Source organism: Rhincodon typus, chromosome 16 (genome assembly GCF_021869965.1).
Source record: "Rhincodon typus isolate 14 chromosome 16, sRhiTyp1.1, whole genome shotgun sequence".
Taxonomy (NCBI): domain Eukaryota; kingdom Metazoa; phylum Chordata; class Chondrichthyes; order Orectolobiformes; family Rhincodontidae; genus Rhincodon; species Rhincodon typus.
Window position 1 is genome coordinate 15,333,440 of NC_063347.1, and position 15,769 is coordinate 15,349,208.

The 15,769-nt window shown below is 41.7% G+C and overlaps 1 protein-coding gene across 1 annotated transcript in view; it reads right to left on the reverse strand.

The window, feature by feature from the left end:
- Positions 1-746: 746 nt before the first annotated feature.
- The window catches only part of LOC109917503 (ankyrin repeat and SOCS box protein 13-like), a 29,072-nt gene continuing 14,049 nt past the window's right edge, over positions 747-15,769 (reverse strand). Inside the window, exons 4-6 of the mRNA XM_048606142.1 lie at positions 13,943-14,136; positions 10,553-10,681; positions 747-1,116 (exon numbers count right to left, since the gene is read on the reverse strand). Coding sequence (XP_048462099.1) covers positions 877-1,116; positions 10,553-10,681; positions 13,943-14,136 — 563 coding nt within the window. The 3' untranslated portion in view covers positions 747-876. The remainder of the gene's footprint in view (positions 1,117-10,552; positions 10,682-13,942; positions 14,137-15,769) is intronic.

Sequence of the window (15,769 nt, forward strand, 5' to 3'; positions counted from 1 at the left end):
CATTGACTTGAAAGCCCTCAACATCAATCACAACAAGTGGGAAACTCTAGCTGATGCTCAATTGTCAATGTAGACACCAGTTATGGACAGGAATTTGCCACCACAACATGTGATTTCAGAAGCTCCAAAGTGTCACTAGCCCTGTAAACTAGGCATGAGCAGAGAGCATCCTTCACAACTGGCAAGGGATAACTTCATGTGTGGTAACTGCAACAGAATTTAACGTTAAAGAATCAGCTTGTTCAGCTATCAAATGAAGTGATGTAATCTGACCTCATCAAAGTTTTTGAAGATGTATTCCCATCAGCTGTTAGTGGGAGAATGTCAACCAACCAATAATATTTATTCCAACTTTTAATAAAAGCTTACTTATTCAATTTTGTAATCCTATCTGTCAAACTGTATTCATGAGGGAACTGTTGAGACACTATAAGCTTATTAGGAGAAGAATGACATAGTCCTCACTGAATCTGCATGGTTCTACAATGTAAATGGATTAATCTCCAAACAGTCTTTAAATACCATTCTTTGTCTCACTTCCATTTACTGAAATTCTGTGGTAACAGTTACTCTGTTCCACAATTGATTTCTATCGTAGGCTTCCCAAAATTATTATTAAATCAGGAAAAAAAGACTAAATTGTTGTTTTGTGTCCATTTTTCAGCTTGAAACAATCAAGAAATTGTTTATAATGTACTAACCCTTCAAACAAATGAAAAGAAAGAAATCGAAACCTGCTCAGCAGCATTTGAACAGAGCTCAGCTCATGGGCGACGAACTACTGAAAAAAAAAGCAGGCACTTGAAAAGGGCATGGAATCTGGCACTGATGTAACTGCAAAACAATGTTGGATGTTGAAGAGAGGGGTGTACAGGGTTACACTGAAGTAACTTCTGATGCAGAATTGTACAATGTCAGGTCCTCAAACATAAGGTAATTTTTCAGTGACTGTGGGATGTCAAGAGTCCTGATGGCATGTAGCCTCCGATAGCCAATCAACTCACGGATCTTCAGCCGGCAGGTTTGCTTTAATGATAGTGGGTTCTTCTGATACCCGTCTATCCAGGACAGGAAGGTGGTCTTGGAAGCCAACTGTTTAGGGGCCTCTCCGGTGTTCTGAAATAATAACACACTTCAAAGTGTCACTGCTTTTGAGCCGTAGCTCAGTGGATCACAACTTAAAAATGTAAACTTAGCGCTAGTGACTCTGCAATCTAAAGCCAAAGGGACAATGTGATATCACTGGAAAATGAATTTTGAAGCTGTAACGGCAACACATTTCAGAAGAATACTTACTTTTTTTAACTTCTATTAATTTGCAAATCTAAAGATTAATGAAGGTACATTCTATTAAGAAAGGATATACCTTAATTACATGCATATCACTTTTATTCAAAGATAGTCCATTCTCCAATTAAAAGTGTGTGCCCTTCTTCATATATGCTGTCAGTTTCTCCAGCACTTTCTATTTTTAGTTCAGACTTATAGCATCGCAGTAATTTGCTTTCACTTCTATAAAGTATCGCTTCTGTTTTCTGGTACAACCATCAATTTACTGATGACCCAGGTAATGTTCTGGGGACCTGGTTTCAAATCCCACCATGGCAGACAGTGAAATTTGAATTAAATTTTTAAAAATCTGAAATTAAATGTCTATTCTGAATTAAATCTGTTGTTGATTTTCAGAAAACATCATCTGGTTCACTAATGTCCTTTAGGGAAGGAAATTGCCATCCTTATCTGGTCTGGCCTACATGTGACTCCAGACCCACAGCAATGTGGTTGACTCTTAACTGCCTTCTGGGTAATTAAGAATGGGCAATAAATGCTGGCCTAGCCAGCAACGCCCTCATCCCATGAGTGAATGTACAAAAAAGTTTCCTTTTGTTGCAAACTGATTGAGTGAGCATTGTGACAAAGAAGAACCAAATTGTGGCTAGCAACCATTTTAGTAATTGGAATAACTAAGAAATTTTGTATTACATAAAATTGAAATAGAATTTGAAACCATATGATCTGCCAAAATATAACATTTATTAAGAGGTACCAAGTCCCTCTGTAAAATGGATAAAGTTGCCAGCTCTTGAGCTACTGCCCTTGGCACTTTTGGCTGCCAGGTAGGATTTTCTGATCCCTCTACACACCATGTTTGAGTTCAGAAACTCAATATGACAGCACATTCCTGAGCTACAATTCAGAGCACTTTTAAAATTCTTTTTCATATCATTACTCAAAATTACTCAAAAGGGGTGGCATGGTGGCTCAGTAGTTAGCACTGATGCCTCACAACACCAGGAACCCGGGTTCAATTCCACCCTCGGGTGGCTGTTTGTGTGGAGTTTGCTCATTGTATCTCTGTGAGTTTTACCCGGCTGCTCCAATTTTCCTCCCACAGTCCAAAGATGTACAGGATAGATGATTGGCCATGCTAAATTGTCCAGTAGTGCCAAGGATATGCAGGCTGGGTGGATTACTCATGGGAAATGCAGGGTTACAGGGATAGGGGTGGGTCTGGATGGGATGTTCTTTGGAGAGTCAGCGTGGACTCCATGGACTGAATGGCCTGCTTCCACATTGTAGGGATTCTATGATTCAAAATAATTGTGGCAAATACTTATATTTGGTTTTACCAAATGATAACTGATGTTACCAAAACAAGTTACCTGTTTGTGGAACTTCATTGCAACTAAAAATGGCTGTTATGTCCCTTAATTTACAGCAGTCACTAGGCACCAGATATACTCAATCAGCGCTGAGGCACTTGGGGATATCCTAAGGTTGTGAAAGGAAGTATATAAATGCAAGCATATTTTATGTAGTGTCACCATTATTTAGATACAGCATTAAACTAGAATCATGATAATTAGATGACAGAAATGGGAAAAGGCTTGGAAGGAAATTTTATCTGTGCTCTCCCCCCTCATTCTGCACAGAAATATATTGCCATAGCTTGCATTCAAAATGAAGTTGCCTGTTTTCCTTATAAAATCCTTGGCACAGATTGGCTGAGGAAGGAAAGCACTCAACCATTCCACAGTTTCAAGGTAAATAGAGAAAATTAAAATCAATTATTATTTTAGGTCTGAGACGATGTTACTTATTAAACAATCCATTTGACTGCAATTAATTCCATGTAAGAATTAGTCTATCTATATATAGACATTAACATTACAGAACATGGGTATTGCCGAGAAAAGACACGTTACTATTGCGAAGTTGGGTACAGCACTTATGCATTGGGAGGCAGGAAACTAAAATTTGTAAAATGTTTGTAAAATGCGAGAGGGGAAAGCAATGTGTGGCACCTTTAAAAGATCATGTGCTTTTTCTTTGCTTAGAGATTTAAAATGGATGTCTGTGAGCAGCAGCTTGAAAGTTTGCAAGTACACAGAGAGCACCTGAATTTCATCATTTGTACCAAAAGGCTGCACAGTTAGCAGGCCAAGCAGCTGTTTTTAATATTGACAACAAGTTTTCAATTTAGTCAATAAATTTGAATCAGGCACTTCGATACCGAAAGCCGATTGAATTTAAATCTGATGGTTTTGACGACATAAGACCAATCCTACTGTAAGAAGTTGACATGTCATCAAGGGTATAAAAGAAGGGGGCAGTTGGACAAAGACTGCAGAGCTAACTGCCATCCGCCAGAGCTAACAGCCCTCGGCTCTCAAGAGAGAATCACTGGCTCTTACAGTCTCCTCTAAGTTTTAGAGAAAGCACTATCTAAATAACAACGGTACCAAAGGCACAACTAGTGAATATTCCTGAATGAGGAATCAACAGAGAAGGCATTCCTGACAGAAGAATTGACAGAGAAGGCACAGAACATTCCAGAGGACAAGTAACCTGGCTGTAATTTCAAGAGGCTAAGTTCTGTTTCATTTTATATAAGTGGGACTTGTCTTTATTGGAACAGCATAGCATTAGAATCTTGTTTTATTTGGGAATAGTCAGTCGTTAGAATGAATTTATTCAGCTTGTTAATGGTATATTTAATTTGTTTACTGTTACAGTTAGATAAATAAATTGTTACTTGTTGATTTTAACCTGAGTGTCAGGGATTTATTTTATTTAACCACTAGAAGTTGCTGAAGAACAGGTTACACTACTTTTCACATCCTTTCACAGATTTTGGGGAAAGGTGCTCCTCTTTGAGTGTTTCGGTGTTAGTTCTCAAAGCGGGTGGTCAACCTCCGCTTTATAACAGTTTGGCGGTTCTTGTCCAGGATTTGGATGGATCTGAAAGGGCCTGAACAGGTTTGGACAGATCTGAACAGATTTTAACAGACTTGGGGACTAGTGCTCTAGATGTTTAAATAAAACTTACGTGAGAAGTGGAAAATCTGTTTAATTTCAGTTGCTTGTTGTTGGTTAAATCAAAAGTGGGAAAATGGCTCTTAATGTTGCTAAAGAATTTCTAGGGTTCAAAGGTACTTCCCAAACTTGCCAAGAAAATTTAGAAAGACAGAGAAGGGAGACACTTTTAAATTAGCAGACAGGTTAAAATTGGGTTTAGCTAGGGGTAATAGGAAAGCTGAAATCATAACAGAGTTAGCCAAGCATTTAGGTATATCAGAGAAACAGTCAAGTGTAGCAGAGTTAGAAAAAATTAAAATGCAAACAAAACAACTGGAGTTTGAAGACAAAGAAAGGGAAAGGGGACTGAAACAGTTTGAATTACCATTAAGAGCAGAAGAAGGAAAAAAGGAAAGAATTCCCTGGAAAAGGAAAAAGAAAAGAAAAGAATTGCCCTAGGAGAACAAAAAAAAACATGGTTTGAACTTCGGAAGTTGGCAAATAGACAGGAAAGTCAATTTAAAAGGATGAAGATAAAGTTTCAAGGTAGTCTTAGTGAGGAGGAGAGTGAATATGAGCAAACCCATTGTGGCCAAAGGCCTAGTAGGGATATAATACAAATATGTTCAAACATTACCAAAATTCAATGAAAAACATATAGAAGCTTCTTTTATTTCCTTTGGGAAATTGGCTAACCAAGTGAACTGGTCAGAGACCATGTAGGTAATGTCAATTCAGTCTAAATTGGTAGGCAGGGCTAGTGAGGTGTTTGCAGAGCTGTCACTGGAGGTGTCAGGAGAGTCTGAAGAAGTTAAACAGGCTGTTTTGAGTGCTTACGAATTGGCACCACATGCACATAGACAATGTTTCAGAAATGTAAGAAAGGAACCAGGTCAGACTTGTACTGTGTTTGAAAGAATTAAACAGAACAACTTTGATAGATGGATGAGAGCATTAAAGATAGAAAAGACACAGACTTAGAGATATTATTCCGCTGGAGGAGTTTAAAAACTCACTTCCAGAAATGATCAGAACTCATGTTGACAAACAGAAAGTTAAAACAGCGAGAAGAGCTGCAGAGATGGTGGATGAATATGCTTTAGCGCATAAATCAAAATCTAGCTTCCGACAGCAATTTCATTCCATGAGGGATAGAAATTGGGAAAGAGGGAGATCTTTCAATGAAAAATGAAAAGTAGATCACACTGGGAACAGTTTACCACATGTGAATAAAGAAACCCAAGAGGGTGGAAAAGTGGTGAAAGACCTCAGGTGTTTTCACTGCAATAAAGTCGGACTCACAAAGTCTCGGTGCTGATGGATTAAGAGCGGCACTGGGAAAAAAGATGCGGTAAAAGAGGCTAAACCAGCAGGATTAGTTGAGGTACTGAAGGAAATCCTAAGGGAAGTTGAGGAGCTGCAGGAGAGTCCACAGCCTAGTCACGGTTGGAGAGGAAGATAGCACCTGATCTTGGGTAAGATTTACTCAGGTAGAACAGGGGGAGTAGGTAAAGAAGTTAAAATGTTGAGAGATACAGGAGCTAGTCAGTCTCTAATAGTAAGAGATGAAAATATTTACACTCCTTCTGAAATATTCCCCAAGAGGATGCTAATCTGTGGAATAAATGGAGAGAGAATTAGTGCTCCCCGTGTAAGATAAGGCTAGAAAATCCAATCAAGCCTGGGGAGGTGATAGTGAGAGTGATGGAAAGAGTGGTTATTCCAGGAATACAGTTTGTTCCTGGAAATGATATTGCTGGACCACAGGTGGGACTGATGCCCATTGTAGTGGAAAAGCCAAAAGAAAAGCAGCGAACTGAGGAGTTAAAAGAAAAATACCCTGGAAATTTTCTGGACTGTGTGGTGACAAGATCCCAATTCCAAGTTAAAATAAGTAGGAAAAACAGAAGAGAAAGATGAAGGAGTTGAGGTCCAGTTAACTGACACTTTGTTTAATGAAACGGTAAAGGAAAAACCAAAGCAGGTAGAGGATCAGGCAGAGGTGTTTCGTTCTGAAAGATTAATGAAGTTACAACAAAAAGATGAGATGATAACAGATTTATATCATAAAACCTATTCAGAAAAGGAATCAAAATGTATTCCAGAATGTTATTATCTTAAGGATAAAATCTTAAGGTGGAAATGGAGACCTGGGCAGGTTAGTGCAGATGAGAAATGGAAGTTCACCAGATTGTGTTGCTGGTAGAATACAGACAGGAAGCATTGTGGGTAGCACATGAATTGCCTGTAGGAGGTCATCTAGGAGTGAGGAAGACTCAGGCTAAGATACAGCAGCATTTCTATTGGCCTGGATTACATAAATATGTGGTTGAGTTTAGCCATAACTGTCGTATCTGGCAGATAGTAGGAAAGCCACAGGCAGTAATTAAGCCAGCACCTTTGATGCTCATTCCTGCGTTTGAAGAACTTTTTACACGGGTTATGTTTGTTTGTGTACGTCCCCTCCCTAAAACCAGTGGGAACCAGTATTTGCTAACCATAATGGATGTGCCTACCAGGTTTCCGGAGACAATTCCATTACGGAATGTCAAGGCAAAAAAAAAGTTGTGGAGGAGTTGCTTGCTTTCTTTACCCATTAGGGACTACGCAGGGAGATTCAGTCAGATCAAAGGTCTAATTTTAGTGCCAAATTATTTAAGGAGGTCATGTTAAATTTAGGCATCAGACACTTTAAATCAAGTACGCACCATCCTGAAACCCAGGGAGCATTGGAAAGGTGGCGTCAGACCCAAAAGACAATGCTGAGGGCTTATTGCCAGGATTACCCAAATGATTGGGACAAAGGTATTTGCTATTAGAGATGCTCCAAATGAACTGACTTAGTTTACTCCATTTGAATTGATATTTGGATATGGAGTGAGAGGGCCTTAAAATTAATTAAGGAAAAGTTGATAGGTCCGAAGTCAGAGATCTCACAGCTGGATTATGTATCTGAGGTGAGAGAAAGATTAAACAGAGTAGCTGAATTAGCTAGAAAACATTTGAAGATGGCACAGCACATCATGAAGCAAGAAGTAGATAAGAAATCCACAATTCGTACGTTTGGGGATAAAGCATTGGTGCTGTTATCAATGGTAGGAGATCCCTTCAAAGCAAGTTATAGTGATCACTATCAGATTGAGAAGAAGTTAAGTCAGGTGAATTATCTGATAAAGATGCCATAAAGGAAAAAACTTATCGGGTATGTCATGTGAACAAACATGCTGAAACATTACTGTGACAAGGAAAGGGAACGGTATTAGTTACTGCCACTCAGAGTGAGGAATCAAATCCAGATGATTTGGATTTTGATTTGCCTCAGAATAAACTGAATAAAGATGAAGTCCTTAAGGAATGGGATAGGGTAGTGTGCTATCTGTTCCAGGAACACAGAACTGAATTGAACGACTTGTTGCAGTGCTATGAGGACCTATGTAGGAATAGAATGGGGAGGACGAATGCCATAGTACATGAGCAGACGTAGGGAATGTTGTTCTGATAAAACAACAAACTACAGCCTTAACCCTCTCAAAGTAGCGCAAGTTCAGAAGAAAGTGGAAGCAATGCTCCAAGAAGACATCATAGAGATGAATCAAAGTGAGTGAAGTTCACCAATCATGTTGGTTCCCAAACCTGATGGTACTCAATGATTCTGCATAGATTATCGGAAGGTCACGCTGCAACCAAATCTGACTCATACCCAATTCCAAGGTTGGAGGATTGTGTAGAAAAAGTAGGACAAACCACTTACATCATAAATTTGGACTTACTTCGTTGATACTGGCAAGTAACTTGTCGGTCAGAACAAAAGAAGTTTCTGCTTTGTCACCCCAAATGGACTATATCAATTTAAAGTATTGCCCTTTGGAATGAAAAATGCACCAGCCACTTTTCAAAGGCTTATGAACAGAGTTGTTGCAGAATTGACTACTTGTGCCATCTACTTAGATGACCTAGTGATCTTTAGCCATTGGTGGAAAGAGCACATGGAGCATTTGGCAGAGGTCTTTGAGAGGCTACGGAAGGCAAAGTTGGTCATAAACTTGGCAAAAACAGAATTCATGAAGGCGGAAGTGACATTCTTAGGGCACAATATTGGATGGATGACACCGAGGAACCTGAAGAAGAAGGCCATTGAGGAATTTCCAACACCATCCTCAAAGAAGGAAGTGATCCAATTTTTAGGTTTGAGCAGATTCTACAGGAAATTTGTACCAAGCTTTAGTAGCATAGTCACACCGTTGATGGATTTGTTAAAAAAGAACACGAAATCTCAGTGGACAGAAAAATGTCAGGAGACGTTTGAGAATTTGAAAGCGGTGTTAACACTGCACCAGTTTTAGTCAACTTTTTTGAAACCCTTCCAAGTTGCCATCAATGCAAGCAATGTAGGTGTTGGAGCTGTGTTATTACAGGAGGGTGATTGTTGAATTGAAAGACCAATTCGTTATTTTTCAAAAAAACTCAATATCCACCAGAAAAAATATTCAACCATTGAAAATGAGTTATTGAGTTTGCAAACAATGCATCAGAGACAGTTGTGTATACCGATCACAATACTTTGGCTTTTCTGGAAAGATTTAATGACAAGAACACCAGATTATTTCATGGGAATCTCATGTTACAAGCATGTAATTTATAGATTGCACATGTTGCGGGTCATAAAAATATTATTGCAGATGCTTTATCGTGAGTTTAAAAGAAAAATATTTATATAAGATAGAAATGCTAGTATTCAATTCTATATATATACAGAATAAATATGAAATGTGTAACTCTACATTAATGAGCTATGGGATCCAGCAATATAATAGAGTTAAGGTTTTAAAAGAAAAATGAAGCTATCTTTTCTTAATAGCCGTTCATTTTTTTCTTAAGGAGGGAGATGTTGTGAAGTTGCATTGAAGGCTATACAGTTAGCAGGCAAAGCAGCTGTTTTTGCATTGACAACAAGTTTTGAATTTAGCCAATAAATTTGAACCAGGCACTTAGATACCAAAAGCCAACTGAATTTAAATCAGATGGTTTTGACAACATAGGACCAATCCTATTGTAAGAAACTGATATGTTCATCAAGGGATAAAACAAAGGGGCTGTTGGACAAAGACAGCAGAGATAACTGCCATCCACCAGAGCTAACAGCCCTCAGCTCTCAAGAGAGAATTGCTGGCTTTCACGGTTTTCCCTAAGTTTTAGAGAAAGCACCATCTAAATAACAAAGGTATCAAAGGCACATCTCGTGAATATTCCTGAATGAGAAATTGATGGAGAAGGCATAGAACATTTCAGAAGACACGTAATCTGGCTATAATTTTGAAAGACTAATTTCTATTTTATTTTGTATCAGTGGGACTTACACTTATTGGAACAGCATACCATTAGGTTCTTGTTTTATTCAGGAATATTTAGTAGTTAGAAGGTATTTATTCAATTTGGTAATAGTATAGTTAATTTGTTTACTGTTAGAGTTCAATAAATAAATTGTTACTTGTTGATTTTAAAGTGAGTGTCAGGGATTTATTTTATTTAACCACTAGAAGTTGCTGAAGAACAGGTTACACTATTTTTCACACTCATTTTACATATTATGGGATGTGGTGCTCCTCTTTGGGTGTTTCGGTGTTAGTTCTCAGAGGGGCATCAACCTCCGCTTTATAACATTATAGTGCAGCTTTTCATCTTGTACAGATCAGGGCAATTTGCAAGAATATCTATATAAAGGGGAACAATGTTTTTACAATGTGTGAGAAGAGAATGCTGATTTGTTTTCAGTGGAACTCTGACAAGTGATTAGTTGGCAATGCCTCTGTCATTCAGAGTTCATTTACCAATCAGTGGGTCCTTCTTAAACAGTATAAACATCTTGTTCCTATTTACTCTAGCATTCTTGCAAATTGTCCTGATAGGTGGAAGACAAAAAAAGTTTCAACAAGGTGTGTGATTTCTCAGCAACACCCATATTTTTTATTTGTGAAATTGTCTGTATGAGGTAGGCTAAATTTTGAAATTACTGAAAACAAAAGTCAGGAGAGATGCAAAATAGACTGCTGACTTGTCACCAGTTTTACATGATTTCATACATTTGAGGTCCATCTCATGGTCATGAACAAAAACAGAAACTGCTGGAAAAGCTCAGCAGGTCTGGCAGCATCTATGGGCAGAGTTAACATTTCGGGTCCAGTGACCCTTCCTCAGAACTCCTCATGTTGCCTGATGCTGCTGATGTACCAATGCTTCTTTTTTTTCCCCATACCTTATTTCTGTAAGTGATTTTTGCTCCAGACAGGACAAGCAGTCGCAAACAGTCAAGTTGTCCACTACAGGCAGCCAAGTACATGGGGGTTACACCCCAGTTGTCAGGAAGGTCTACATCTGCTCCATTCTGAAATAGAGAAAAGATGGGGAGGAAAAGCTTGATGCTAAATCTATGAGATATAATGGATCTTTTAAAAATTTCTTGCAGGTGGTTACATGTTGAAAAGATTACAATGTGTTCACGTCCTTTTGAATTTCTTCCACTATGGACTTTTATCATTTTACCCTCTTCTTTGATATCCCTGGATAACACACTGACCCCAACTGAAAATCTGAGCAGACAATGTGTTCCCAAGCATTATCAGTTGTTAAATGTTGTAGGGGAGTCCTGTTCTTCTTTGTGGAACTCAGTGCTCCAACCTCCACCTTATGTAGATCCAAGGAAGCAGGTCCAATGCAGCCAGAGATGAGGATAGAACTGAGAAACCAATTTGATCCACAATGGCTGTCCTACCAACTGAACTGGTCAAACTGTGCAAGGAGTCAGAATTGCTATGGAAACATACAATCTTACTTGCATGTTTTAGCCTGGAGCTATGGATTGTGATGGTAGAGTCCCCAGTTCCTTTCCAGTATGCAGCTAACCAGGAATTTACTCCACTGTTACCATCTACCTATGTCATCTTTGGAAGGATTTACAATTTAACGTTCAACCTGTTTGGCCAAGTTACGACACAAACTCCATGGCAGTCAAGTTCTGGAGTGGGACGTGAACCTAGAACTTCTGGCTCAGAGGCAGGGACACTATCCACTGCATCACAAGATCTCTTCACTGAAGAATTAAACTGGTTATGTCCATTCTGAGACAACAAGGTGCAGGGCTGGATGAACACAGCAGGCCAAGCAGCATCATAGGAGCAGAGAGGCTGACGTTTCGGGCCTAGACCCTTCATCAGAAAAGGGGGAGGGGAAGGGGGTTCTGAAATAAATAGGGAGAGAGTGGGAGGCAGATAGAAGATGGATAGAGGAGAGGATAGGTGGAGAGGAAACAAACAGGTCGAAGAGGCGGGGATGGGGCCAGGAAAGGTGAGTGTAGGTGGGGAGTTAGGAAGGGGATAGGTCAGTCCAGGGAGGACGGACAGGTCAAGGGGGCGGGATGAGGTTAGTCGGTAGGAGATGGAGGTGCGGCTTGAGGTGGGAGGAGGGGATAGGTGGGAGGAAGAACAGGTTAGGGAGGCGGGGTCGAGCTGGACTGGTTTTGGGATGCGGTAGGGGGAGGGGAGATTTTGAAACTTGTGAAATCCACATTGATACCATTGGGATGCAGGGTTCCCAAGCGGAATATGAGTTGCTGTTCCTGCAACCTTCGGGTGGCATCGTTGTGGCACTGCAGGAGGCCCAGGATGGACATGTCGTCTAAGGAATGGGAGGGGGAGTTGAAATGGTTCGCGACTGGGAGGTGCAGTTGTTTATTGCGAACCGAGCATAGGTGTTCTGCAAAGCGGTCCCCGAGCCTCCGCTTGGTTTCCCCGATGTAGAGGAAGCCACACCGGGTACAGCGGATGCAGTATACCATATTGGCAGATGTGCAGGTGAACATTGCTTGATGTGGAAAGTCTTCTTGGGGCCTGGGATGGGGGTGAGGGAGGAGGTATGGGGGCAGGTGTAGCACTTCCTGCGGTTGTGGGAAAAGTGCCGGGTGTGGTGGAGCTGGAGGGGAGTGTGGAGCGGACAAGGGAGTCACGGAGAGAGTTGTCCCTCCGGAAAGCAGATAAGGGTGGGGAGGGAAAGATGTCTTTGGTGGTGGGGTCGGATTGCAGATGGCGGAAGTGTCGGAGGATGATGCGTTGGATCCAGAGGTTGGTGGGGTGGTACGTGAGGACGAGGGGGATTCTTTTTTGGTTCTTATTGCGTGGACGGGGTGTGAGGGATGAGTTGCGGGAGATGTGGGAGACACGGTTGAGGGCATTCTCGACCACTGAGGGGGGGAAGTTACGGTCCTTGAAAAACGAGGACAACTGAGATGTACGGGAGTGGAATGCCTCATCCTGGGAGCAGATGCGGCGGAGGCGAAGGAATTGGGAATAGGGGATAGCATTTTTGCAGGAAGGTGGGTGGGAGGAGGAGTATTCTAGGTAGCTGTGGGAGTCGGTGAGCTTGAAATGAATATCGGTTTCTAGGTGGTTGCCCGATATGGAGACAGAGAGGTCCAGGAAGGGGAGAGAGGTGTTAGAGATGGTCCAGGTAAACTTAAGGTTGGGGTGGAAGGTGTTAGTGAAGTGGATGAACTGTTCAAGCTCCTCGTGGGAGCACAAGGCGGCGCCGATACAGTCATCAATGTAACGGAGGAAGAGGTGGGGTTTAGGGCCGGTGTAGGTACGGAAGAGGGATTGTTCCACGTAACCTACAAAGAGGCAGGCGTAGCTTGGGTCCATGTGGGTACCCATGGCTACCCCCTTTGTCTGTAGGAAGTGGGAGGAATTGAAAGAGAAGTTGTTGAGTGTGAGGACGAGTTCAGCTAAGTGGATGAGGGTATCAGTGGAGGGGGACTGGTCGGGCCTGCGGGACAGGAAGAAGCGGAGGGCCTTAAGGCCATCTGCATGGGGAATGCAGGTGTAGAGGGACTGGACGTCCATGGTGAAGATGAGGTGTTGGGGACCGGGGAATTGGAAGTTCTGGAGGAGGTGGAGGGCGTGGGTGGTGTCACGGACATAGGTAGGGAGTTCCTGGACCAAGGGGGAGAAAATGGAGTCTAGATAGTTGGAGATCAGTTCGGTGGGGCAGGAGCAGGCGGAGACAATGGGTCGACCAGGGCATTCAGGTTTGTGGATTTTGGGAAGGAGATAGAAGCGGGCAGTGCGAGGTTGGGGAACGATGAGGTTGGAGGCCGTGGATGGGAGGTCACCTGAGGTGATGAGGTTGTGGATGGTTTGGGAGATGATGGTTTGGTGCGCAGGGGTGGGGTCATGATCAAGGGGGCGGTAGGAGGGGGTGTCGGAGAGTTGGCGTCTGGCCTAGGCGATGTAGAGGTCAGTGCGCCATACTACATCTGCGCCTCCCTTGTCCGCGGGTTTTATGGTGAGGCTGGGACTGCAGTCTGACTTACTTTCTCATAGGGAACTGTACTCTTTCAGTCTCAAAAATAGCAAAATGGCATGGGAAACCAACCACTTGGAGCATCACAGCACCAACTCATATCTTACCACTGTGGTTTGATATTGTGAAACATTCAGGCCAAATTTGTGGCTGCAGGGTTTTTTTTAAAAGGCCTGAACCAAACAGTTACTATTTTCTCAGACTAATTCCTGATTCGCGAAAGTTTCAGCCTCAGTTTGCTGATTATTTGTAGTCCATAAAGACGTGCTCAGTACCATGCCAGAGCGCTAACCTGTATGAGAAGCAGAGCACAATCAGGAAATAGACCAATTACAGCATGGAGTGGAGTGGCTCCATGTTTACACTGGCTGTTGGCATCAGCACCATGTTCCAGCAGTAACTTGATGCAAGCTCGCTGCCCTTTGTATGCAGCCCAGTAGAGGGGGCTCTTGCCATAGTAATCCTTCTGATTGACCTGATCCTCACCTGAAATGGCACAAGATCAAAAAATAATTATTACGCTTGAAGTGATGTTACAAAACGTCAGATGTGTATAACTATGTTTCACAGTCAATCCTCATATTTTGCATGTGCATCACTTAATTAGAAGATTGTTATACTGTACCAATGCACAGGGTCAGTACGATAAGAGTAACATATCCTTCCTTCTACCTCTGTCCCACGATACTGAAGACACAGCAATGAATGTGTGTGTTTTCATTTTGTTGTCAAATTATAACATTTGTGAGTTTTTTTCACTCTTTCAAAGCTACATTGTTTACTAAAACTTAAACACAATTCTTAGCACATAAGATCATAAGCCCATCAAGTCTGCTCTGCCATTCAATAATCTCATGGCTGATCTGATAATCCTCGACTCTACTTTCCTGCCTTTTTCCCATAAAGCTTGATTGCCTTACTGATTAAAAATCTGTGTATTTCAGCCTTGAATAAACTTAGTGATCCAACTTCAACAGCCCTCTACGACAAAGAATTTCACAAATTCACTACCTGCTGAGGAAAACAATTCATCTTCATCTCTGTCTTACATGTGTGAACCCCTCTTCTGAGATTGTGCCCTGTGATTCTAGACTCTCCCACAAAGGGAAACGACCTCACCAAATCTACCCTGTCAAGCAACCTAAGAATCTTGCATGTTTCAATAAAGCGGTCTCTCATTCTTCTAATCCCTAATGAATGCAAGAACAACCTACACAACTTCTCCTTATCATAAAATCTCACCATAATTGGAATCAACATAATGGACCTTCTAATGCCTCTAATATCAGTACATCTTTCCTTTGAGGTGGGGACTAAACTGTTCATTGTATTCCAGGTGTAGCCTGACTTGTGCCTTGTATGCTTTTAGCAAAACTTCCCTATGTTTATACTCCATTCCTTTTAAAATAATGACTGACAATCTACTTGCCTTTCCTATAACCCGCTGAACTTGAATGCCAGCTTTCTGTAACAAATGCACAAGGATCCCTGAAACCCCTGGGATGGAGCTTTCTGCAGTCTTTCTCCATTTAAATGAATTTAAGCTCTACTTTCCTGAAAATCTGCATAACCTCACATTTTCCTACTTTACATTTAATCAACCAATTTTTTCCTAGTCATTTGACCTGTCTATATCCCTCCCCACTAGTCCCAATCTACGCCTCCCACAGTCCTGATCCCTCCAACTCCAACCCGCAACCCTACCAGGTTCTGATCTATCCTCAGTCCCGATTGGACTCCCTCGCACCCCCGCACCCCAGCCCCCTACCCCCCCTCCACTGGACCCAATATCCCATACTGTCCTGATTTTCCCACTCCATCCTAGTCTCTTCGTCCCAGTCACCCAGCCCTTCCACCCCCACCTGAAATCTGCAGGCATGTGACTTAAAGTGGCATATTGCACTGGTATGCATTGGTGTCAGCAAATACAGCCTTAATTGTTTAGTTTGTTTGGAATGCTATTGATATCCTGTACATTGAAGGCTGGTTCAGAGTGTTTATTCAGGGCCTCTGCCATTTCCTGGTTCCCTATTATGATCTTTTTCTGAGATAGTAGGAACTGCAGATGCTGGAGAATCCGAGACAACAAGGTGCAGAGCTGGATGAACACAGCAGGCCA